This window comes from Anticarsia gemmatalis, chromosome 12, assembly GCF_050436995.1.
Source record: "Anticarsia gemmatalis isolate Benzon Research Colony breed Stoneville strain chromosome 12, ilAntGemm2 primary, whole genome shotgun sequence".
Taxonomy (NCBI): Eukaryota; Metazoa; Arthropoda; class Insecta; order Lepidoptera; family Erebidae; genus Anticarsia; species Anticarsia gemmatalis.
In genome coordinates this window covers 3443719-3469723 of record NC_134756.1, presented here as the reverse complement: position 1 = coordinate 3469723, position 26005 = coordinate 3443719, and the positions used below count along the sequence as shown (strand labels likewise).

At 33.6% G+C, this 26005-nt stretch overlaps 2 protein-coding genes across 3 annotated transcripts in view; one reads left to right on the top strand and one right to left on the bottom strand.

Annotated features, from left to right (window-relative positions):
* Positions 1–8843, top strand: part of Ugt50B3 (UDP-glycosyltransferase family 50 member B3) — a 64838-nt gene extending 55995 nt beyond the window's left edge. The window contains exons 4-7 of the mRNA XM_076120952.1: positions 121–304; positions 2392–2889; positions 3876–4104; positions 7135–8843. Coding sequence (XP_075977067.1) covers positions 121–304; positions 2392–2889; positions 3876–4104; positions 7135–7709 — 1486 coding nt within the window. The 3' untranslated portion in view covers positions 7710–8843. The remainder of the gene's footprint in view (positions 1–120; positions 305–2391; positions 2890–3875; positions 4105–7134) is intronic.
* Positions 8844–9130: 287 nt separating this feature from the next.
* Positions 9131–25227, bottom strand: LOC142977175 (sensory neuron membrane protein 1-like). 2 transcript variants are annotated; one of them, XM_076120915.1, is made up of 10 exons: positions 25198–25227; positions 21377–21505; positions 19506–19663; positions 15253–15403; positions 14570–14827; positions 14021–14232; positions 12441–12726; positions 11979–12104; positions 10554–10695; positions 9131–9965 (listed from the first exon to the last, which is right to left on the bottom strand). In XM_076120915.1, exons 2-10 carry the CDS (start codon positions 21488–21490, stop codon positions 9838–9840), a joined length of 1575 nt encoding a protein of 524 aa, XP_075977030.1. In that variant the 5' UTR covers positions 21491–21505; positions 25198–25227; the 3' UTR covers positions 9131–9837. The 2 variants fall into 2 exon arrangements, with proteins under 2 accessions (XP_075977030.1, XP_075977031.1); XM_076120916.1 differs by having other exon boundaries at positions 9906–10046.
* Between the last annotated feature and the right edge of the window lie 778 nt (positions 25228–26005).

Sequence of the window (26005 nt, the reverse complement as noted above, 5' to 3'; positions counted from 1 at the left end):
CATGTCAAAGGTCTTCGGGCGGCTTGAACAACATTGACAATAAGTTGACCACTAACCATACGAAAAGAAGAAGTTACATAATTATATCAATTGCTCACTAATTCCATTGTCTTGTTCCAGAGGCCACAACATAACATTCATCAGTGCATTCCCAGCAGACTTCCACGTGCCCGGCATGGAGGAGATAGCGCCCGAGGGTCTGGTCTCCTACGTGCGACAGTTCATGTCCTTCGACCTGGTCGGCGCGAGGATGAGGGGAGAGATCCAGCTGACGTTGCAGGATATCGTCAGATATGGTTATGAGGTACTTGAAGTTAGACGTTTTTTTGTTGTTTCTTCGCGATTGTAGGTTTCAGTGAGACATTTCTATTAAATAATTCAGAGCGAGCTATAGATTAGCTAATGACAATGTCGTCTTGAAAATATTTTGTACGTAGTTATTTCATGTAGTAAAAGTATTTTTCATTTATATTTTCGATACGAAGACGATATTATGTAAACCTTTAACCGCGCTGTTAAACACAGAGATTGAAAAAATGTATTAGGTTGCAGAACAGCGGTAGTTATTGCATTAAGTTAATAAGTCACAGCGCTGTCGATGTATTAGGTTTAGTTTAATAAAAAGATAAGGAAGTGTGTGAGATTTTTTCGTGACGCTCTTAAATACTTCCAAAGGAATCTGGTATAATTTCTGTCCATAAACCTATCACCCCGTAATTTTGTTGCATTATTCAGCGAATTTTTGCATTTTTATTAACTTTTACATGCGGATGCGTGTACGTAAATTCGGATGAACAGTATTTTCGAAATTTGCATTTTTCGATAAAGCGAAATACTTCCTAGAAATATCATCTGTGGGTAGTAATCCGGAGTTATGTTGCGAAGGCAGGGCCTTTCATCTCACCGTGGTTGAACGCACTTGATGTATCTCTACGGTTATAGGTTAGGAACATGCACCTCTCAACCAAATGGCAAGGGATTTACAGATTAAGATGAAAAGTGGACAGCAAGACGCAGTTCAATCACGAGATGTGTATTGAAAGTGCTATCAAGACGACCATTTCGTAGAGATTAAAGCTTTTTAGAATAGTTTTTTTTTTATTTAAAATCATACGTTATTGGTAAACTGACTTGCGACTTTGAGATGATTCCGTCAAATCTACAGGTGCAACAATATCAAAAGCCATTTAATCGTGCTATTTTTTTAAATATAATAATAGTTCATGTGTCAGACCGTAATAAACTTAAAAACATGTGTTAACAAATAGTACCATAAAACGTAATATAAAGGACATTTTTTTAATTCACCTTTGGTACTATTTACTTATTTAATCACCTCACAAAATTTTCTATGTAAAGAGTCATAAATTTTATCAGAAGGAATAAATCCTTTTGTTTGAGAGAAAACAACGTTTAATTATGATAGTATCTAAAAGGATTACGATACGATTTCCTTTAAAGATTCATGTAATTAGGACTTCAACGAGATAAATACAGCTTATACAAATCTGCCTACTAATTAATATCCCTGCTTATGTTTAATTAATGTTAAAGATATTTCAACCTTTTCATAAGGTGCTTTGTTTAGTCTTATTACAGGGTTTTATTAAGAAACTTGTTTATTTATGATAATACTTATTATTAGGTAATTTTGCGTGAACTTAGCGGAACATGGAGTTTCTTTGGTAGTATTACTTAACAATACTTCACCTAGTTACGTAGGTTTCGTAAATTAGTCAAAGATTTGTGTTAAGAAGTGTAAAGTATACTGGCGTTAGCGTTCTAAGCACCTTTACCGCTAACAAAATGCTAATTTCTACATTAAAAAATATTTTAAAATAAATGTTTAAACAAGTAATAATTGAGATCAACCTACAAAGCGATATCTGGTGTGCAATAGCAAAGTCAAGCAATAAAAGGATTGGTTATTCCAATAGATCAATTAGAGACAATGTTTGTTGCTTCGAATATTATCGGCTATCGAATGACATTCCATTTAGGAAATCTACTTAATTTACCCTGATAATACTTTCTAGTGCCTTCTGTTTTTCAAATCTAGTATTTGTAAAATTAGATAATAGCGTCTTCTACTGTTTAGAATTATGCATGAATGTGTTATCTGTAAGTTTTCCAAACATTAGGTCGGGGAAAAAATCTTTTCGCATTACAGAATGTGTGAACTTGTAATAAAATCTTTTCTGTACACAAACAAGCTCGATATTTGGGTACCTCCAAGTTCACTGAAAGAAACCTAATAAGCCGTGTACTCATTTGTTATTCTTGAAACCAAAGAGATTTTATTACAAGTTCATACATACTATAATACGAAAAGACTTTTTACCCGACCGATATATAAAATAAATAATATGAATAAATCTTGTTTGTCCACAGGCTTGTGACGCCTTCCTAAGCGACCCGGAGACGAGATCCTTCCTAAGATCCGGAAGGAGCTTCGATCTTATCGTCCTAGACGGCGCATATCCTGAGTGCGCATTGGGAATAGCTCACAAATTCAAAGTTCCCTTCATGTACATCAACACTGTAGGCTTTTACTCATCAGCCTTCAGTATATCCGGATCACCCACACCTTATTCTGTCACGCCTTTCTTCGGATATGGCTTTACTGATAACATGGGACTGATTGACAGAACTTTGAATACTTTAATTCAAATTGGAAGTTCAGCCGTCCATGCTGTCAGTATGCAGTTACTTCAGAGTGTTTTAAGAAGAAACTTCGGCCCCCAAGTGCCTCATGTCTACGATATGGCGAAGAATGTCAGTTTTATACTACAGAATGGACATTATTCTGTGTCGTATCCCAGGCCCTATTTGCCCAATGTAGCGGAGGTCGCCTGTATACATTGTCGGGAGCCGAAGATTTTGGATCCTGTGAGTATTTTTCATAGTTATTTAATTGAGGCCAAATCTGTAGCTTATTTTGAACAACATTTTACAGTATTTTTTGTTTTGTTCTCTTGGCTTTACAGGAAAGCAATGTCGTACAATTAGTATAATGTATCCCATTTTTTTATATTGCAAATACCAATTAGACGTATTTTTGTTCGGGTTTTGCTTCTGTATTATTCGAAATTTAACGTAAAATTAGTAGAATAAGGATTAAATCATTTTGTTATCATGAAGATTATGTATAAAGGAACTAATTAATGTCCACTTTAATTAATGTATTTAACAGTTTTCTATCGAAATAATTAGGACAATATTCTTAGAACTTGAAGGACAGTTACACGTGTTTCGAGTCTAATCCGTCCATGTATCAAATTTCAAAGTAACATAGTTGAAAATGTCCTCCGGGAGGGAAGACTTGAGTGAGTGAGTCATCCTGAATTCGATGCCTGGAGGTACCTACTTAACTCTTCTGAGTAATGTGTTTTATAAGTTTATTCGTTAACTTTCATGTCAGATGCGAAATTTCTCTTTCTGATGGCTGACATGTTGTTATTCTTGTATGGCTTTACATTTAATATTCGAGTGAACTTTTAACTTGTTCGAACTCTTTTGACCTTTAATTAAGTCGAGTATAAAAAGCGAAATTGGACATACAAGATTTAATTTTTGATATTAACTATAACTTTTAATTAATTTTTATTTTTATTGAGTGACTGTAAGCTGTCCAAAATATATTGATAAGATATATTTGTATATTAATGATTTTTTCGATTGCTAACCGATCTCATACAAACCTTGTCCCGACATTTACAAATTTTATTTACATTTAAAAATATTATCCAAATTAGGTTAGCTGTTCAAAAGGTATGCGCGTACTTACATTTTGGTGATTAATATTTATTTACATAAATTTAGATTTAGAGCTCATACATTTAGCCTTACTAAACAGAAATCTTTACAAATTCCAGGAAATTGAGGAATGGATCTCCGGCGCCGGCGAGACGGGTTTCGTATACGTCTCCATGGGTTCCTCAGTAAGAACGACCAACATGCCTCTAGCTGCTCACCGCCTGTTCGTCGAAGCGTTAGGAAGACTGCCTCAACGAGTGCTGTGGAAGCAAGACGCGGAGCAAAACATGACTGATATACCTTCGAATATTAGACTTTATAAATGGCTGCCCCAGCAGGATTTGCTTGGTAAGAGTTCTTTGTTACGATTGGTTTGGTTGAAAATGAATTGCGTTGCTAGATAGTTTATGCATATTTAATTATATATGGAATAATTGGCTAGAGAAGTGATTAAAATGATAGTTGAATAGAAAAAGAAATAAATAATATTAATGTCTTTCTCGTAGATTAATAAAATATATGTCAATTCCATACCTTGAATTCTAAGATTATCTTATCTATTCATTGTGTTGCGTGTACGCCACTTGTCAGACCAACAGATTGTACGGTTCGTGCAAGACTTTTAGTCTGTTATTTTTTTGGCGTGTCCCCATGTCTTGGCTTTATTTTCAACCTTTCCCCATGTCTACGATTTAAGTTTCGGTGTTTATTCATAGATTTTAAAATATACTATCTTGTTATTTCTCCAGGGAAATCTATGTCAATGCGTAAGAAAACAGTCAGTTTTTATTGAAAAATACGATCGACTTGAAAACCTTCTCTTTATTGAAGTCGGTTAAAAGGAAGGTTTTAAACAAGCAAGCTTCAGATTGTATAAGCTGAATAGAGCGGTGTAACAGGACGGATATTATTATGTTGATAAAATCTGTTTAGACTGTTGTAATGAGATAATTACTACAAACATTAACACGTATTACATGTTCTAGTTAACGTAACAATATTAAGGTGGATTATGAAATCCTGCTATGAGAAAACAATGTTAACTACATAGGTACCTATTGCATTTTATATAAAGGAAAATATAACAGTTTATTACAAAAAATCCTACTAATATTACAAATGCGAAAGTTTGTGAGAATGTATGTACGTATGTATGTATAGATGTTTGTTACTCTTTCACGCAAATATTACTGAACCGATTACGATGAAATTTGGTATATATGTAGGAAAAGACCTGGAATGGGCTACTTTTTATACCGCAGTTCCCGAGGGATCGGGATTTACACGGGAGGGGTTTCCACGCGGACGATGTCGCGGGCGGCCCCTAGTAGTTTATGATGTAATGATACGCATTGATTTTGATATAAGTTGAACACAAGAAGATATTTTGAAAAGCAAACTGTACGTAGAGTCAGTAGATTGATCTATAAATCGAGCAATCGAAGCGCAATAGACCTCGCTATCGCGCACCGCAATTCTTTCCAAGCGGACCTAACAGTCGTTTATAAAGCGACACTGTTCAAGTGTCGTACTGTCATTTTTAAATCCCCGTTTAAAATAAGTAACAAATATATCCTTTTATTCATAAAATATATGAAGTTATGAAAGGCCTAAAAAGCGTTTTGTTTCTTTCACTCTTAAATGAAAAAGAGAAAACACATTATATTCGCTTTTGAACTAAAATAGGTTTATTGTGTGTTCATGAATAAGAGGGTAAATCTTTATTTTTGATACAATAACTAATATAGATAAGTGTTTATACTTCAGTAACTCATAATTGCAATATGAATACTGCAGACTGTTCAAATCCTTTGAATATTCTCTCTCAATCATTGTTTGTGAGCTGCATTAGTCTAGACGTCAATGTTAATGAAACAACCTTTGAATACTACAATAATTATTCCAAGGATTACTAAGCATTTGTACAGTCAGCTCCAAAAGTCGCGGAGCGTACTCAATCTTTTGAAACCCTATATTCTGAAGCAAACACATTATTCCATCAAGAAAACATTTGCCATTAATTAAAATGTTCGATTCTCTATATTCTACCTATTTTTGTTCTGGTATTAATTAGTTTGGGGAAAAAGTCTTTTCGCATTATAGTATATATGAACTTATAATAAAATCTTTTCTCTACACAAAAAAACTCGATATTTGGGTACCTCACGAGCTCACTGAAAGAAACCTAATGAACCGTGTACTTGTGGTTCTTGAAGTATGTTCTTGATAATGCGAAAAGATTTTTTCCCCGACCCAATATATTTTTTTTTTTACAAAGAGGTTCCGCACATTTTAAGTTGTGAAGCGCCTTTTGGAGCTGACTGTACCTAAATTCTGTTCTGAACCCTCTGAACGGATGGAAATTAAACCTTACCTAATGTGAAATGTTTGTATCGTGTTAGACGCTTATCTTTGCTAGTTTGTAGATAATATAGCCCTTTATATAGGCTCCTATTTATTCTACTGTATGTGTATAAAGGTATACAGATAACAAAAGGTTTAGAAAGGTTTAAAGAGGAACACGGAAATTATAAATCGGAAATTATTTCTTTGTTTTAACTGTAATCAGTGCGACGTAGTGCTGGTATAATAGAAATTCGTACGAGGAAATAATAAAATACGAAGAAATTAAGAAAGCAAATGTTTTTTTTCATATCCTGAGGAGGCATTCGATTTTATATCGAATATTTTTTAAGTCACTTTTAGATGTTAAAGGAGAGAATATTCTGATGTTGTTAAATTTTTGTTCTTTAAATACCATTGACTCTTTAACAATCACTCTGTTCATACGTTCATTAAGAGGAATAAACGTATTCTACAAACTGCAATTGTAAAAAACTAATATTATTTATTTCAGAGATGCTCTGATTAGGTAAATTAAACAGTTTAATATTTTTCCTTTAACCACTAAGCGCATGGCTTAAATGCAATCTAATAATACAAACTAAGCATAATGCTTTTTCAAAGTTGGTGGTAATAGACTCAACTTACACAGCGAGTAATGGAAGCCTAAGCTTTACGAAATAGTTTACAGTCTAGTGTCTAGGTCTTAATAGACTTTAGAATATTTTAGAGACAGATTAACGTTTTAATGGATTTATGTGTGTTTTTCATCGTGTGGAAACTTGTGGTTGGGTTTTAATTATAATAATATGTTTATTTAAATGTGTGTTATTTTCACTAGATTATTGAAAATGTATTCTCCTTTGTTTACTACTACAGTTATCGTAATAGGTTAACTTAAGTGTTCAATATGTACAGGTCTCGCAATACTGTTAACTTTAAGCTTACATCAAAATTTAATGGATATTTAAATAATATAGTTATTATTTTAATATAAAAGTGTACTGGTTCTTATGTTCTTTATGTTTGTTCCAGGCCATCCCAAAATTAAAGCATTCATCACACACGGAGGTCTTCTCAGCATGTTCGAGACGGTCTACCACGGCGTCCCCATCGTCAGCATCCCGGTCTTCTGCGACCATGACGTCAACGCGGCCAAAGCAGAAATCGACGGTTACGCCAAAAAACTGGACCTAAGACATCTCAACTCAGACAGTTTATACAAAGCCATTCAAGAAGTAATCCGAGAACCGAGATACAAGACTGAAGTTAAGAAAAGACAGGTTTTACTTAGAGACCAGAAAGAAACTCCTCTTGAAAGAGCTATTTATTGGACAGAGTACGTCATTAGACACAAAGGAGCTTATCATCTCCAGTCTCCCGCAAAAGACTTGAACTTCTTCCAATATTACTGCCTTGATGCAATCCTTTTAGTCGTAAGTACACTGCTAATCATTTACGCTCTTATGTCGTACGTCTTAAGGTTAAGTTTCAATAGACTAGTGAGTTATGTACAGAGGAAGCAGTTGAAGAAATTGTTCGGCAGTTCTAACAATTTGTTGAATTCAAATTTGTTGAGTCAAGCTACGATATCAAAGAAGAATTTGTAATAATTGGTGATAAAATTGTTTTAGTATGTACAGTGATATGCGATTTAAAAGGAAATTAAAATGAATAAATATTTGTTATGGAAATGAATTAGTCGAAGTAGGGCTTTCTACACACATGTTTATATTTGGTTCAGCATTAAACGTTGAATGTTCGGGAGTAATGCCACTCGACATCGCCGCGCCTGATCCTTAAACCGAATTATGACCATCAGACCCGAAGGATTCTATTCTAAACACAAGCCGAACAAGTGCAGTAATTGCTTCAAGTCGATTATGTTGTTTGTTAAAAATTGCCGAATCAAACGTGCCGAACTGAATATGTGTGAAGTAAGCTTAAGAACAGTTATTGAAAAGGTGACTTTCCATAACTTAAAGAAATTGACTGTAAAAATTTGATTGATAATTTTTTTTTGACTGCTGAGATATTTTAAGTATTTAGCAGTTAGTATGTAGTTTTATATCTAAGCCCAGTGATAATAATAACCAAGTCTTTGAAAGACGTGGTGTAGACAAAGAGATATTGAGTAATCAGAGTTTAGTACCTAATAATAAATAAAAAATATGATACTGGACTACCATTAAAATTGTTAATGAATTGAAGCCTAAAAGGGAATATACTTACTGAAAGTCTAAATTTTTTAATAATTGCGAAGTCTGAATATTTCAGGGTATATATTTATTCAAAAACAACAAATAACGTAAAATATGTACAGTCAAAGTGTTAAAAATATTTCTCCAGTGTCACATTTTCAAATGCATTTTTAATCAATAGAAATAGTGTTTAAAAAATGTTTTTTAAATTCAAAGTCATTTCAAGATCTCTGTATTAATTGCTGACTTATAGAAACCATTAAATAAATTTGTTTGAAAGTGCGACCGAGTATATTTATTTTTGCTATTGACTGTACTGACAAAATGTGATATGTGTAAAATTTTTCTTTTTGAAAAATTGACCACCGTAATAAAAGTTACCGTTTGTTACCAATATTATTATGTATATTAAGTTGGGTTTATGTAAAGTTTGTAAATATATAAGTGTAAAGTAAAGTTAATGTGTAAGTTATATTAAATATGTGATTGCTCATCTATATAACTTATGTTAGTTTTAATTTAAAATAAAGACTATGAACTGTTCTTGTATTGTTTCTTTACGTCAAAAAATATATTTACATGCAGTTTGGCTTGATATCCGGGTCTCAAAAATTCTGTACAGCAGCAGCGCATTTTTTTTCAACCAGTGCTAGCGAGTTTCGAGAGTCTGACATTTGAAATGTACTGCAATATAGTTTCTACGATACCCGCTAGAGGCGCTGATGAGATTTTCATAGAAAATGTCTTGATGACTAGCCGGTTTTTGATTTGTTTATAATCGTAGAGAATCATACCGCAAGTTTAAACGGGTAAATGAAACGCAGTTTCTAACCTAGAAGTTTATTATTTCTAATATCTACACAATACATGTGCACAGTAATAGGATTTTTCTTTGAGTATGACAAAACTATTAAGCATAATGAACATCTAATTTAAGAGGTAAAATTATCGTAGAGCGTTTAAATAAGCTTAACATAACAGTTACAGTAAGAAATAATTCTGTGCGTTGCTTAAAACTAAGGAATTGATTGACTAATATTCTATCAGAGCAGGTTTTAAATAAAGCAACCTTAAATAGAAACCTAGAAACTAGAATATAAATAGTAATAGTAATAACTAGTCTGATTACTTAGATTATTGTTACAACATGAACAAAATGTATTAACAGACAAAATACTACATTAATAAGAGAACAGAATACAAAAACAATTTAACATAACGTATTCAAACTATTCTATCTCTTCAAAATAATCATCTTTACAACTAAAAACTAAATTACCTAATGAAACATAATACTAAGGTAATTAAAATACTTCTCAAATAAATTATTTTAAGTCACTAGATTTTTTAGGAGGTGCAACTAATATTGATTCTTAATCGTACACATTAGCGTCCATATTTCTATAACCACTAAAAGCATTTAAGCCCCTCTTCGTCTGACTAGGTACCTATAGACTTGCAGCCACATTCCGCCTCGCACTACCGCGTAACGACGACTCAAAGTGATCATGAATCCTAAGAGTCGTCTGATAGTGGATTACATGTTCACTTTAGCTGGCTCTTCAACTTTTCCAATGACGCTTACGTCCTTTTGCTGCTGTTCGTCTTCGGGAGTTACTTTCGTGACCTTCGTGTCTCCAGAAACAGCCAGACGCATAATGTCGTCTAAGGAAGGGGAAATGGGTTATTTCTAATGCATCTAATTGGATAGGGAGTCTACTAGGTAGGTTTAAAGACGAGTTTTACCTATAATTAAACACTTTAGTCAGTTTATGTTTGTTTTCGTGTTGAAGAAACTAAAGTGTTGCTAAGTTTGAAATTGATATTTGTGGAAAGTCTGGAAGTGTGTTTATTTGCTTTTCTTTCCCATTTAGATAAAATTTACATTTCAGGGTGACAGATTTTGAGGAAGGGACGTAGATAACTATTTTCAACAGAAAACAAATGTAAAAGATGTGTTATTGTATCGAATAAACAAAAGTGCTGTAGCCCGATTCTTTACAAAAGGAATCATCGAGTATCGAGAGTTTGACATTTAAAATGTACTGCCAAAATAGTTTCTACGACGCCAGCTCGAGGTGTTGAACCGCATGTCATAAAAAAAAAATCGATAGCTAGCCGGTTATCGGCAATCAATGGTAGTAGAGAATCGAGCTACTGTACTATATTGAATACGATAAAAAAAATATTTTCTAAAATATAGGATAATTTTCTTGCCGCAAATTTTTTGCAAGCAATGAAAAGATATCTTACTTCTGAAATGAAAGACGATGCCGATCAAGACACCCAGACTGCCGAAAGAGACCATCCACCAGCGAAGCACTCCCACAACACGTTTAGGTATAAAGAGCTGATGCTTCAGCATGTTCACGAAGGTTTTGTTGAGGGCAAGACCCTGGGAATTAAAAAAATAACACACGCTTTCTGATTCTTATGCCTTTTGACGACTGTCATCACGTGGTTTGGTTGGTGTTGCAGGTAGAAGATTATTTTATTGATGGATGAAAAAGAGTTCAAATATGCAAGTGCCTACTTTTTAAACCTTTATATTTCTGTTGGAATGACATTAATATCCATCAACTTAAAGGAACTTTTAAGTATCATGTCTTATTTATCGCAATAAATAAATAAATAAATAAATAAATATCGTTGGACAACTTCACACACGGTCATTTGATTCCAAACTAAGCAGAGCTTGTACTATGGTAACCAAATAACTGATAAACATACTTATATACTTCTAAATACATACTTATATAGATAAATTGACGTCCAGGCTCAGAACAAATACTCGTGCTCATCACACAAAGATTTGTCCCGGGTGGGATTCGAACCCACCACACGCGGCGCTACGGTTGTTGCGGCGAGGTGACCGCTTAAACCACTGCGCCAATGTGCAGTTAACACATACATGCTACTACGATAAATTTTAATATGCAATAAGTATGGTTGAGGTAAAAAAAAATCAGAGCGTCACTTAACATTGAATAATGTTTTAGGCAAAGCTTTGAAGGAAAGGAAAGAAATTAGTAAAAATGTCTAAACGTCTAAGGCAAACATATGAACAAAAATCTCCGCTGAATTTGTATCAACAGGAACTCAACTCATTGGCAAAATAATTTTATAAATTTAAATATGACGGCTTTATTTCATCAAAATGTTGTCATTAACGGGATTTGTATCACCAGTGTGGGAACTTAATGATTCATTAAAATTCAATTCATGTATAAAAGCAATTAGTGCTGAGTAAAACATAACGTGGTTGGTGGCTTAAAAAAGCTTTATGTGACATCAAAGCGCACCTATGTTATATCGTGGAACATTTTGTTTAATTTAATTCCGCCACGGCGAAGCGACCTGTGAATTGTGTTAGTAGTTCGTGGATTTTTTTACCCTTTTTTAAACTAGTTAGTAGAGTTTTATTAATAAAGTTAGTGAATATTGCAGTGGATTTTATTTTTATGTGGAAAATAATTAAATATTGATGTTATTTTTACTTCATATGGCGAATAATACATGTGAAGCTAAAGGTCATATTGTATGGGCTATTTTTGTGTTCGCGTCAAAAAATGGTATATTCTCCAGTTGTTCCCTCTAAACTGCCAGCCCGGGGTGACAACTGGGATTTTCTTCCTACTTTTATACACAGAAAAAAATCTTTGAAGTTCGGCTACTTACTTCTTCGATCCAAAATAAGGGTGCAATAGTATTGGGAAACTGTTTGAAAAGTTCAATCTTATCAGTTTGAATTAGCTGTATATTGAATTGCACTCGTTGTTTTGCTACCATTGGGGTGCCGGTTATCTGAAAAAGACACATAAAGAGGTCGTCATATTATTTGTTATGAACAAGGTATCGTAATTATTTATACTAAAAGACAAGTTTCCAGATACATGTATATAATAAAGTCTTTCTATTATTTACTGATGAAAAATTTATATATTACAGCAAAATCACAGTCCTTCTTTGAAAATATGTTTTAAATAAATAATAAATAAATTTAACCCTTTGATATCCCACTGCTGGGTGTACTCCCGCAATGAGGGAGGGGTTAAGCCATGAGTCCATCACACTGGCCAAGTGCGGGTTGGGTATCATGTTAGTCCAGAATAATAATATGAATAAAAATGTCTTAAATACCGGTTCAAAATCAATCTCAATCCCATGTTGTTCCACATCCGGACTGAGTCCTTTTACGTTCTCAAGTAATGCAGGATCGGAGTCCAAGAAATGTGGCATGGACGCATACATCGGAGCTTTGATGCATTTGTTCATGTCCATGAGGCCTTTCGGAGGGCATTTGTCTGGTGCATCGCAGAGACACTGTAACTCTGGGTCGTTGGCTAAGTCACCGATGTTGGCAATGTATCTGTTTGTCTTGATCCCGCGGTAGGAGGTTTTCTTTTGATACCAGGGCCTGAAAGTTCTGACGAGAGAAATGTGAGTCAGCTTGTAAATTGGTCGAAAAGTTAAGTCTGTGATGGATGAGCGGACAATAATTATTGCTAGAATTACTTGGTAAAAAAGGGATACCTTCAATAAAAATAGTTTTGCTTATAAATTTGAGTTGAGTTCAAAATATAAAAGTGAAGAAACTTTTAAAAAAAATATCTATACCTGCCGTGTCTGATCTACTTTGACAGAAAAAACTGTGTTCATTATTTTAATTAAATCTAAAGATACTACCAATTTCGATACCAAGTAAGGAAAACAATAGGCACCTAATTAATTACGTGAAGAACATTGTACCTTCCAATTTTCTAATTATTTTAACAATATTTTACAGACTATTGTTTTAACACCCACATAGTATCAATGACGTAAAGTAACCTCTACAAATTAGTATTTTTCGCGAAATACAGTAGCGCAAATTTTTTCTACTATTGACTATTGACAACCGCGTAGCTGAAGAGAAATTTTGAAAACTTATTCAGCGCCTCTAGCGAGTGCCGTAGAAACTATTATTTAGTACATTTAAAATGTCAAACTCTACCTAAGATAATCTATAGTATCGCGCTTGTGTCCAGTCTTGCGAGTGTTTGACGTTTAAAATTGTGTGAACGAAATTGTTCATGCGAACTGCGCCTGATATATTTTGACCGACTTACAATTTGTACAGGAAATCGTACCACAGGTAGGCTTTATTTCACCGTATCTTTAGTTGTAGTTTGAAGATCAAACTTGTAGCTAAGTTAATTGGGACTACACCATACATGCTTCTAGAATGTATTTTTGGAGGACGACCGTCGTACATACACGTGCCATTCTATAACACGGTAGTGGTAGTAACTTCTGCTAGTAATGTTTAGTTGGGCTTGCTACACATATATACCGTTCGGCATCAATGGTCCTAACCAGGTGGCAAACCGCATATGTCTAGAGTAAATGAACCCAATCGGCACAAGCTGAACAACTGAGTAAAGTCGGTATTTTTTGTTCGATAAATATTGCCGAACCGAATATGTGTGTAGCAAGCTTAACTTATTTAAAGGTAAAACATGATCCGATGACGTCATAATTCCCAGTAACGTGCTAGTAAGATTATCGGCTCAAAGGAAAAATTAAAACAATTATAATATCATAGCTTCGAAAGCTAGTTAGGATATAAAGAATGTATTACAGACACAGTTGCATGCTCAAAATACATTAAATTATAGATATTAGGCACAGAAAAACAACTGAAAGAAATGGTGGCCTAACGTTTTTTTTTATCTACATACCTGCATAAATCTCCGGAGAAAGACTGCAGTCTATCAGTCTCCTTCAAGAACGGAGGAAACACGGTACCGTCAGTCCCTTCATAGTTATTGCAGTGTTCTCTCCAGATGGTCTGCTCTGGGTTGCCGTCTACTGCGATCACAGAGCCTACTTCCATCACGTTCTTTTTACCTCTCTTAACGGTCACCACGTGAGGGTCTATTGTGTTGTTACGCTGGAAGGCAAGGACCATTTTTTTAATATTATTTTGATAGCGCTACTTAAGAACAAGCTTTGTTCTTTCTCACAGTCACTGCATTCTCATAATAGGTACACAAAAAGACTATATTAAAAAATTAAGAACTCGTTTAAAAATATAAACTTGAAGAAGAAAGTGATACCTAAAACCTGCCTTTATAACAAGTTATTAAACGAAGGGGAAAAAAAGCAATTCTTTGATTTTGTTATGATGCTCATTTTGTTCAGAAGGTCTGTCAATAAAAAAATGCCTGAATAAAAAGATTTTTGGCGTTATCACTTAACAAATGAATGATACATTGATACTCCCTTACAGTTCCAAAAAGCGAGAACCTAATCTGGTTATTAGGTTCAAACACCAATCCACTAACAGGTTCCTTCTTCAACTGGGTACAGACTGCTTTGGGAGCGAACTCAGTTCTTGCACAATTGATAATAATGCCCCGGAACAAAATGTCCAGAGCTTTGACTCTTAGAAACAGATCCTTGGGTGTGTCGAAGAGTCCGTTCAGTGCTTTTCCGACGACGTTCAGCATCACTGGCTTGTCACGAGATACGGCTACAGCCATACCCTGATAAGAAATATATATTTAAAATGATGTTTAATACAATTAACTTGTGTGTTAATTCCTTAAACTTGACTGATGTAGCTTGATTCTCTACTACTATCGACTACCGACAATCGGCTTGTCATCGAGAAATTTTGTATGAAATTCTGATCTGCGCCTCTGTTGGACGTCGTAGAAACTATTTTGGCAGTACATTCTAAATGACAAAAAAATTCTTTCTATTTGAATTTCTTACTAAAAATGTTAAAATATATGCCCAATAATAGTCATTTTGGAAATGTGGTAATAGACTTGCCTTCAGGTACAGAGATGATAAAATTCAAGGTCAATGTAGAAATTACCTAGTGTATTTTTTGCCAACTCCACTGGCAGACATATTAGCGTCTCTGTAATTACATTTGTAATAAGGAAGAACTGTTCTAACTTACCACCATGAACATATGAGGCATAACGATCACCTCTTCACCAGTCAGTCCAGGACCTGACAAGTCTTCTCTGAAGTAGAACACGTCTAGTTTCTTGTAAGTGATAGTGTCGTCTTCATCGTGGTCTTCTACTTCTACCTTCTCCTTCCATTCTCTAAGAAAAAGAATACATTTATTTATACCAAGCAGCATATATGTATATAGCAATAGTGAGCAGTGATAGCCGAATGGTTTAAGTTGGCACCTCCCACGCAAGTGGTCGCAGGTTCGAATCCGAGGCAACACACCAATGACTTTTCGAAGTTATGTGTGTATTAGAAATAATTATCACTTGCTCTAACGGTGAAGGAAAACATCGTGAGGAAACCTTGCATGCCTAAAATTTCTTTAATACATTTATTGAGGGCATGCAAAGTCCCCCACCCGCACTTGGCTTGTGGACTCAAGGCCTAACCCCTCCCCCTCGTTTGGGAGGAGACCCTTGCCCTGCAGTGGGACAGATATGGGTTATTAAAAAAAAAAAATACCAAGCACCGAATTTGTTCCTAGTGTGCATTGCTTTTTTTGCAAATATTTTTTTTGCTAAAATCTTTTCCTGATTATTATGCAAACAAAAATGAAAGTAATTTAGTTGAAGTCTTCAAAACCATAAAAACACATCCTAGTATTGTCGAAATTAAAAAGAATCGAAATAACAACAAATAAATCAAACTGTGCAAGCTTTGTTTTTACTATAAATATTTCCATAAAAGCCGTCGTTCCATGAATGCCGCCAACACGTTAATTTGTCATTAAAATAATAATGTACACCAAAACCATAGGCTTTCAATAAAGAATTTCATTGATGCATACCCGCTGGGTGTTTTAATGGCTCGTTTAACAAATTAAATTCGGCAGACCGTGAGTCTCATTTGAATAGCATTTACTTCATTAAGGACCGCTCATTCAATATTTCATTTTAGGGAGGGTGTTTTCAAATTATTTTTTCCTTATAATGATACGTCTTTTCACACTCTTCAGGTATTACTAAATAGAAAATATGTATACAAGTTCCTAATGCAAATAAATATAGGCAACGGCAAAATACTTGTTTAGTTCAAAATAGTAAGTAGAAAGTAGCGTTCTATAATCTCTACCTCCGCGTAAATCGTAATTATTCTTAAAGATAAAATACACCCACAAGAACAAAATATCAGCCGTTTCATAATATCCCACTAATTTTACTAAGTACAGTAAAGTAAAAAGATTAACAAGTAGTTCAGTTAAAAATAACCATTCATTTAAGTTAAAAAACTACAATCCTGATACAATCCTTTGATTAAAGAATGCAAAGTCCACACAAAACTATAATTTAACAAGCTTAAGTAAAAATAAGTAATTTAACTATTGACTAGCAAACAACTACAATCCTTTAATTAAAGAGAGATACAACAAAACTGTAATTTAACAAGCTAACTGCAAGGGCTGTGGCGTCCATATTGATTAAATAAATAATTCAATAGAAAGGAAATAAAAATCTTTTGTTGTTTTCGCGATGATTATACGGTGTTGCAAAATACAAGGGAATATTTACCTTGGTTTGAAATATCAAGGCGATAGGTACACGTGTACAGTTCGCACGGTGTTTGTTTAAAGGTTTTGCGTGTTTGTATGGAGCTGTTATAGGTCTACTAAATTTAAGGTCTTATTAGGGAGTGGAGGGTTTTTGAAAATGCTTATGTTTGTAACAAATTGTTGACACCACACCAAGTTGATTCTATGTTTATACTACACTTAGTGATACAGGCCTAGCCACCTTATGCATCTGTCATGACACAGATTGATTGCTTTCGAATTATTTTTTTAATGACATTATAGAGATTAATTATGCCAGTTAATAGCGACAAATAAACTATAAATTTGATTTAATTTTACTTGAATAGTAGTAATAATATTCTCATAAGTTACCAACTAAACCATTCTTATAACTGGATGAAAGAGAGATGAAGCTTTTGAGAATGCTAATACGTTTTATCCAAAATATTTGGAGTACTTTCCAAAGTATTCTTTATTAGCGTTTCAGATGTTTGAAACAAATTTGTAATGATAATATTATCTTTTCTTATCTTCATACAAAAGGTTCATGATATTATGTTTTAAATTACTACGCACGTTGTTTCCACGAAATACTTGAGGGAAAGGAGCGGAATACCCAAAATTGTGAGAAAAATCAACATCGAATGTACATTGTACAGTCATTAGCTTAAAAAGGTATAAAATCTTACTTTCAAATGCAGCTTTATAATCGAATACATCCATTGTGTATTAGGTATACAGATAGAAAATTGTTTAATTGATTTTATAAAACAATCAGTTGAATCAAAAACATTTTTGGATTGAAATTATTTTAAGAAGTTTTTAAATATTACTGTATTCATACTAATATTAAAAAGGCAAGTCTATCTGTCCGTGACGGTTTACAATTAAATATCTGGACCGATCGTTAACAATATTCAAAGATCTGTAACCAAAAATAGGTAACTATTTCTTCTTACTAACTTCGAAACTGTGTATACGAGACTGAATATACGATAAACGCGATCAGAGAAACACAAGTACGTTAGTATTTTGATAAAAAATGTGGAACTGTGTATACATTTTTGCCGCTGACTGTACCCTAAGATGAGATGTTGGGATTTATTACACGGTTCATTGGTTCCTTTAATAATGCAGGAGAGAAACGAGGTGTGGAATGATTTAGCCTCGGCTACGGACTGAAAAAACTAGAACTTCTATGTAGTCTACCATTTGAGAGACTCGTGTAGAATATGATGGCTTAAGGTTTGTTGTTAGTGCATGAGATGAACTATCTACGTCTGATCACGAAGTCGGGTCCCCGGTTGGTCAAAGTGCTATTGGGCTTTTCTGATGTGTATTAAAATATTTTCAATAGTCGAAGTTTGGTAACGTGACTGGTATATAGCAAAAGGCTCGTATCCTCGCACACCGAGTCTACAATATTTATGGCGAAAAGTGTGTATTTCATACACATACATTTCGCCTTCACCTTCGAGTATAACGGGCGTGATATTATGAAGGTAATAATATGAACTAATAAAAATTCTCTTTGACATAGCATTCTATGAAATTCAATGTACTTTATCAAGTTAAGTTTCACCAATCCCGGTGTTTGTTAGCAAGACATCACACACAGAAATCTTGCAAGTTATGTTTAAGTCAAAGTCAATATTAATCACGTAAAGTTTATTCTCTGTTAAAATAGTTTAAAAAAAGACATGCGGCAAAAAACAATCAAAAAAGGCTTTTGTAATCATTTCTATAATTACAGGGTAATTTGGATTCATAATTGATAATGTCGTTGGAAATTAGTTTCCTAATAAGTAGGCTTGTAATTATACCTATAAAGTAGGCTCAAGAAAATAGTAATTAAGTTACTTGTCCGTTATTTACGAAATAATTGAATCTTTTTACGTTTTCAGTTTAAAGAAAGTATTTCAATACTCTTTGTTAAAAATATGCTTTAGGACTTTTTACTGAAGCGCGTTTACACATGCGCTATGTATTTGCTAAACTTATAAGAGCTACTCGTATGCTATGCAAGTTTGGTGCATTGAATTTGTACCTATGACAGGTATGTCAACTAACGATCTATCGTAGAAAATTATCTTCGGTACCATTCTTGTATTTTAAAAATGTTGCCTCGAAACTTTAGTTGGTACGTATTTAAGACTAGCTGACCCACGCAACTTCACTTGCGTCACCTAAGAGAATGGGTCAAAACTTTCCCCGTTTTTATAACATTTTTCGTTGCTACTCCGCTCCTAATGACCGTAGCGTGATATTATATAGCCTATACCTTCCTCAATAAATGAGCTATCTAACACTGAAAGAATTTCTCAAATCATACCAATAGTTCCTGAGATTAGCGCGTTCAAACAAACAAACAATCAAACAAACAAACTCTTCAGCTTTATAATATTAGTATAGATTATTTTTTATTATAGCCGTTATTCAAAAATCGGTCATAAATTACAAATTTCTTATTATTTCTCAGCGTCATATAAAAATTCATTTTTAATTATATTAAAATATTATTCAATATCATAATTAAATTTAACCAATTTCTGTCCCACTGCTAGGCAAGGGTCTCCTCCCGTAATAAGGGAGGGGTTAGGCCTTGAGTCCACCACGCTGGCCAATTACGGGTTGGGCTAATTAATAATTAATTAAATATCAAAAATTAAACTTCTACTCACTCAAAATAATAAGGTCCGATTTCCTTTACGATAGGTATGGCACCTTTCTGTACTTCTTCATAATTCGTATAGTTGAACAGATACACCTTGAAGTCTAACGCAAAAGGAATCTTCTCCCACATCTTGCGAACGTCCGTTTTCTTAGATAGAGCCATTTCCTGAGGAACAATTGACCTTAATCAATGAAATGAGTTTTGACTGAAGGTTTGTGTAATAGTTACTGTAGCGCGATTCTGTACAGTCGGTACTGTCGAGTATCGAAAGTTTGACATTTCAAATGTACTGCCAAAATAGTTCCTACGACGCCCGTCAGAGGCGCTGATTAGATTTTCATACAAACTTTGTCGGAGACAATCCGGTGGTCGGTAATCGATAGTAGTCGAGAATCGAGCTACAGCTTGTGATTTTTCCAATGTTGTTTGTTTCAGCATAGATACATTTACAAATACATATTTAACCAATAGTTTTAACAAGCATGAAAAGTTTGTGTGTCTGTTACGTGTGTGCTTTTACGTGTAAACTACTAAACCGATTTGCACGAAATTTAACATAGCGATAGTTGAAAACCCAGAGTCAGATAAATAATGAGGTGAGAAGATGAACTTGATTTTCATTTTTATCCAAATTACATGGGAGGAAAGTCGCTGGGTTAGATAGTTATATGGTAAAAAATCTATGTAACGTATTTATATATTTAACACGTATTATGTCGTTCATCATTTTATGTGTTCAAATCTGTTAAATGTTCCACGCCGTTGAAATAGTTGTCTCTCACAATATTATGTAAGTTTTAAAACAATTTATGTAGCATCCCAACACACTGTTAAATCCGGAAATTGAAGGAGTGTTCGCACTGACACGAGGCAAAATAATCATAGCGGAAAAGATATTGTTATGCCTACAAAGGTTTTGCTTTAGGATACGAAGTGGTTTTGGTTAAAATAACGTTGAATTTTTTTTTTCTATTTACACTGTTCTTTTCAATATTATAACATTGTTAACATGTGCATGATATTGTGTGTTATTGACCATTTATAATCAAATATTATTATATTTAAAATATGGAGTACATGTCCTCTACTTATATTTTTAAAAATGAAAGCGAAATTACTAATCTCTGGACAAAGTTTTTTTACATAAGGCTGAACATGCACGAAAACAATATTAAAATAAAAAAAGATATAATAAAAAGCAGTTACATTTTTCCAAAGCAAATAAAATTAACTCTAAAAGAATGCTTTTGAATTAAATAATAATGTAAATATAATCACTTCTTTACTTTAGATTGATAAAACTAAACTCCAAAGGAAAATAAATACATTTTGTTCAAAGAAAATTGAATTGAAAGAGCCCTGAATATTAAAACAAGAGAAAATTTACTTTTTGTTATAGTTTGGACATTTTTTATCAATTTTGATAGAATCACGTATTCTTAGAAACCTGCTATAGTTTTGGCTTAATACGACTTGTGAACTTTGGGAAATGATCATTGCTTTGAGCACTTTCGTATGAAAAAAGTTTTGACGTTGATCGGTGTGTATTTTGCATAAATTTTTGGTAGAATAAAGATGTTATTTTCATAAAATTTAACGAAATTGGTCAAAGTTTTTAGACATGAACAGTGAACAATAAGCAAAATCGTAAAAGAATGAATATATTTCATGAGAATTTGTAATCTCATACGAGAGCCGAATTAGTATTATTTTATCAAGGATTACTTAAAGAAGAAGCAGTCAGGTAGACTAAGAAAATAAGTAAAGAAGATATCTTATTTTACACGATATGACGCTCTATTATATAGGCAATACCTACAAAACCGTACGGGAAAACGTTATGTTTATCATCACTTAAATAAGTGCAAGTTTTCTTACCTTTTTCAGCTGACTCTTCAATATAGTTGGGAACAGGACCCATCCAAATAAAAGACCGAAGAGAGCGACTCCACCAGATATTGTGGCATACTTCAACGGCTTTGGCATCAACATGATGGACCGTTGTTACTGAAACAAATGTTGATGAGTGAAACTTCTTTGTACTTAGATTCCTGTTAAATATTCTACGTTTATTACTTTTTAGCTGCCGAATTGCAATGTACACAGAAAAAAGCACAACCTTGAACGGGGGTAAAAGTGTATTTATATTTATACGAAAGTCCGAATGTTTCTTACTCAATCATGACATACTGTTAAACAGATTTTAGTACCTACACAGATAGTTTATAAATTCTCGGAGCTCGTGACTAAGTTAACAACAGCCGAGCGGTTCGATCTCTGATGATAAGCCACGGTTGCCGAGGTTGTTCTGTGGATAGGCGATCTTATACCTATCGAGCTCCTCCCTATTTCGGAAGGCACGTTGAATTGGGTCCCGGCTGTAATTTTCGAAGCTAAGCTGATATAGACATTTTATAAACTGGATTAACACGTAGAGTACATTTACTCTCTAAAATATTTTGCATGGAAGTCGCAGGCTAAAGTTAATAGAGATATTGAGTACCATTTAACCTTTCATCATGTCATAACTTGCCGTCACAAGTTATCAATTAGCAGTATTTCTTTGAACTGGGCGGTTTTAATCAATTATGCCGCTGATAGCTTTATTATAGGCTGAATGGCAAGTGTGCGGGTGTTCACACGATGCTTATAGCCATTATACTTAAACGCTAACCTTAGACTTCACAAGTTCACGGCAAAAAGAATCTAATATGAACATGGCAATCAATCATCGATTTATTCCTTTTTGCTGAAGACTTTTTGAAGGTGCAACTTTATCCTTGGTTTCGACTATTACAGCATACGGTGTACTTTTCATAAAATTATAGTGCTTTTAATTTTGTTAAGTTTTTAAAGTATTTTTATTGGAGTAAGAAATATATCTGTAATCGGGCTATAACAAACGTGCGAACTTCGTCACCTCATTTTTTCGGAGTCTCTCGCTCATTATCGATCGTTCGATCTCGATTGTTATAACGTTATCACATTTTTATGATTCTTTTAATTTAGCATTAGTAGGGAATGTATGATTTTTCTATCCATATATATATTATTATATATGAACCATATGCTGTTTAACGAAATAATTATAGATTTATGTTTTTGCTCATCAAACTAAAATTGTGATTAGTATGTTTCACGTACTTTTTTACAACTTAATTCTTCTTAACGTAGTCTTTTCATCCATATATCTTTAGTACCAACTGTTTTGATACAATAACATTTATATTCTAGATTTAATTTTACTCGCCTCCGGGCAAGAATTGAATTAATTTCAAACAGAAAAGTAGATTTTACTTCTAGCCGTTTGTGAATATAAAATGTAGACTTAAAAAGATTGAAAGTACTTGTAGTAAGCTTTTAATCTTCTATTAATTAGTTACTCCTATTCGTATGTTTAAGCTTTAAAAGGGTTTGTACGTATTTTTTTAAAACAGGCTTACTGTCTTGTTGTTTAATTTAGATTTTAAGATACACCGGTTCGTAATGCATTGTATTTTTTTCTCTACCAATTGCCGTGGATTGTCGCAAGTGATCTATGTTTATATGACTTGTGTTAGATATTGGGCATTCTGAAAGTCTAAAATATAAGAACATTTTTCTTAGGGCAATAACATTCAAGTTATTCTTAAGTATCATGTTGTCGAGCATAATTTCGACAGAAATATGTACTTCTGAGTATCTTTGAAATAAATATTGATTCTGCATACGGCAGTAAAATTTTCACAAGCTGAAATCCTTCGACTCATGCGCTTTTCCGCGCAACAAAACATCAAGACGTATCCTAAATCAACTCGACATTACATCTTCCCTTACCATTGTTATAAGAACAATATAGTACCACTATAACTCAATAAATAGACCTTAATTTGAATGTGCAAATATGGCGCAATCACAAAAAGGGGTGTAATGTAACCCAAGGGCCTGTTATGTCACGAATGATTTGTGTTGACTGTAAATACTTGTACAGTGTATTTGAATGGGAAATACGAAACAAAAAGCCCATTATAAATGAATTGTAGGTATATTAGTATAATTTATTGTCGGTATTGGTAATAAACATAATTTTAGTTCGGTTATCGGTTATTATTTTCTCGTGGTGTTTGAAATTGGTAATTTAGAGCTATTATTTCCCCTTTTTCTCAAATTTTATACTTAGGCCGTATTTCCAAATCTAAATAGTTATGAGCTAAGCAAAAGAACTACAATAATTGTAAAATCTTTTTTTTTTGGTCGGTTTGTATAATAAAGCTAAACTAATTGATACTATGATATAGACTTTAAGCCACCTCATCTACCGAGTTCTACGAAAAAAATATCGGAAGGGAGATTTCGCGCTACTGCGTACCTAGCATGCAATATGCTAGGTGCGCAGGAATTATTTTTCCCAGTTATTTCAGATGTCAAATGCACTTCTAATTTTATAAAAAAGATAAGAAGCGTTTCTTTGATTATGAAACAGGCTGTAATGCCGTTTTTCAATAGGATTAAACCACTGAAGAGGAGCGGATATGTTTTCCAAAAATGTTCGTAATAAATCTTACTTTTGTTGTTTTATTAGTTTACTTTTATATATCTTATGTAACATTCAGTCTTGGCATAGAAATAGCGCGGACGCGATATGACAGACCAAGGATTTGTCTTATGATATCTCTCTGATATATGGGCCCTAGGAATTATATCATAAAGATTTGTATCAATAAAGTATCTTTATGTAGATCTATGTCTCAGAATAAATAAGATAAATTATTATTAGTTAGGATTTATCAATGGCCTTAATGTAGGGTTTAGAAAGGTGTTATTTATACCCGAAAGTAAGCAAATATTTTATATTATTTACGTTTAACTTGAAGTGCACATTGCGTATAGAATGCGTCGGTATCACAATGAAAACGTTTGAAAAACATTTAATTTTATTGCGCAATTCTTAGCCTGGAAGTATCTAATCGGGTTTCAAAATTATCTAGGTCTTGTCTAGAATTTTCACGATTCCCTAATCGGATCAGGATATTGAGCAGACTTTTGGGGACAGCATCATCCTCTTTTATTTATTTTACATTGGTATTCAATAAGAAAGATTTTTATATAGCCTTGACTTATTTCTATCCTCTTGAATTATTTGGTTTGCTGTAAAATAGCCATATTTATATAAAACAGAACTAATAAGGAAATAAATCATATTTATTTTAACTACTATTCAGAATTATCTTCATAGTTCTAGAAGGTATAAAAAACTTTGATTACCAATAAAATTGTAGCTTAAATGCGTTAGAGATCTTTGCCCGGCATTACACCAATCATATTAATTAACGTAAATAAATTCTCCTATAGAGAGGTTACTTATGCCAAGTAATGGGACGGCGTCTATCTTAAATATAAAATTATCATGTCACAATGCTCGTTCCCGTACTCCTCCGAAACGGCTTGACTGATTCTCATGAAATTTTGAGAGTATATTGAATAGGTCTGAGAATCGGCCAACATCTATTTTTCCTACCCTTTAGTGATAAAGGTTGTAAGAAATTAAAATTGTTTTTAATTTTTTTCTATTGCGTCGCATTAAATAAACATACATCCCTAAATTTTTACCCTTTTATTACCAACCCCTATTTTATACCCATTGTAATATAATCTTTATGGCAAAGCAAGGTTTGCCGGGTCAGTTAGTGTATTATATAAAATAATGGTCAAGTACGTACGTGTAGTCCGTAGGTGAAGAAGGTCGGAAGTATACTTACGGCGCTGCACTGCTTTCAATCAGTGGGCGGGCTGGTGTACACTCGCTGGAAAAACTGGTCCGTGACGACTAATTAGGTGTCGGTTCTTTCTTTCCTTTTGAAGTAAGGCCTTTAGGCATTAGTTATTGGTCTCTTCTATGAATGGGATCCAAAAATTGTTTTAAGCATTTTTGGGTCCCATTTATAGAAGAGTACCAGCTCCTAAATAAATCTACATATTACAGAACATAATATTTCATGAAAATTGTATAAGAAACTAGACTACTACAAAGTAAGAAGCATAAAAAGGGAAAATAATGCAAATAAAGCACATATTACCAACTTTACCCAAGCGTCACGAAAAGCTATGATAAATGTATTTTCAATTCACGCTGTATCAATGCATAACTAGCGATCCATTCCGGCTTCGCTTAGGCTTAAAAAGCTATTTTACAAAAAGAAAACTTATAACTGTACACTTAAACTTTCCTTAGGAATCAATCTATACGCAAGTCAGTCTCTTGTAAACATACAGGCAGACGAGTCTAGAAGATTTCAATTTATAATATTTGTTGAGTTGAAGCATTCAAAGCTTAAGTACTGAAAAGGTTTTTAGTACGATTCCAGTTTGTCATTCAAGTGTACTAACAACACCTCCTGCTCGACTGTGGGACAATCGACAGACGTCAAATTTAAGGTGTCGTTCCGACGCGACGAATAAAAGTCTTACTCCGGGTTCTGAGTACATTTAGCGGTAGTTTATCAATTTAATAGCGTTTTTTTATATGAG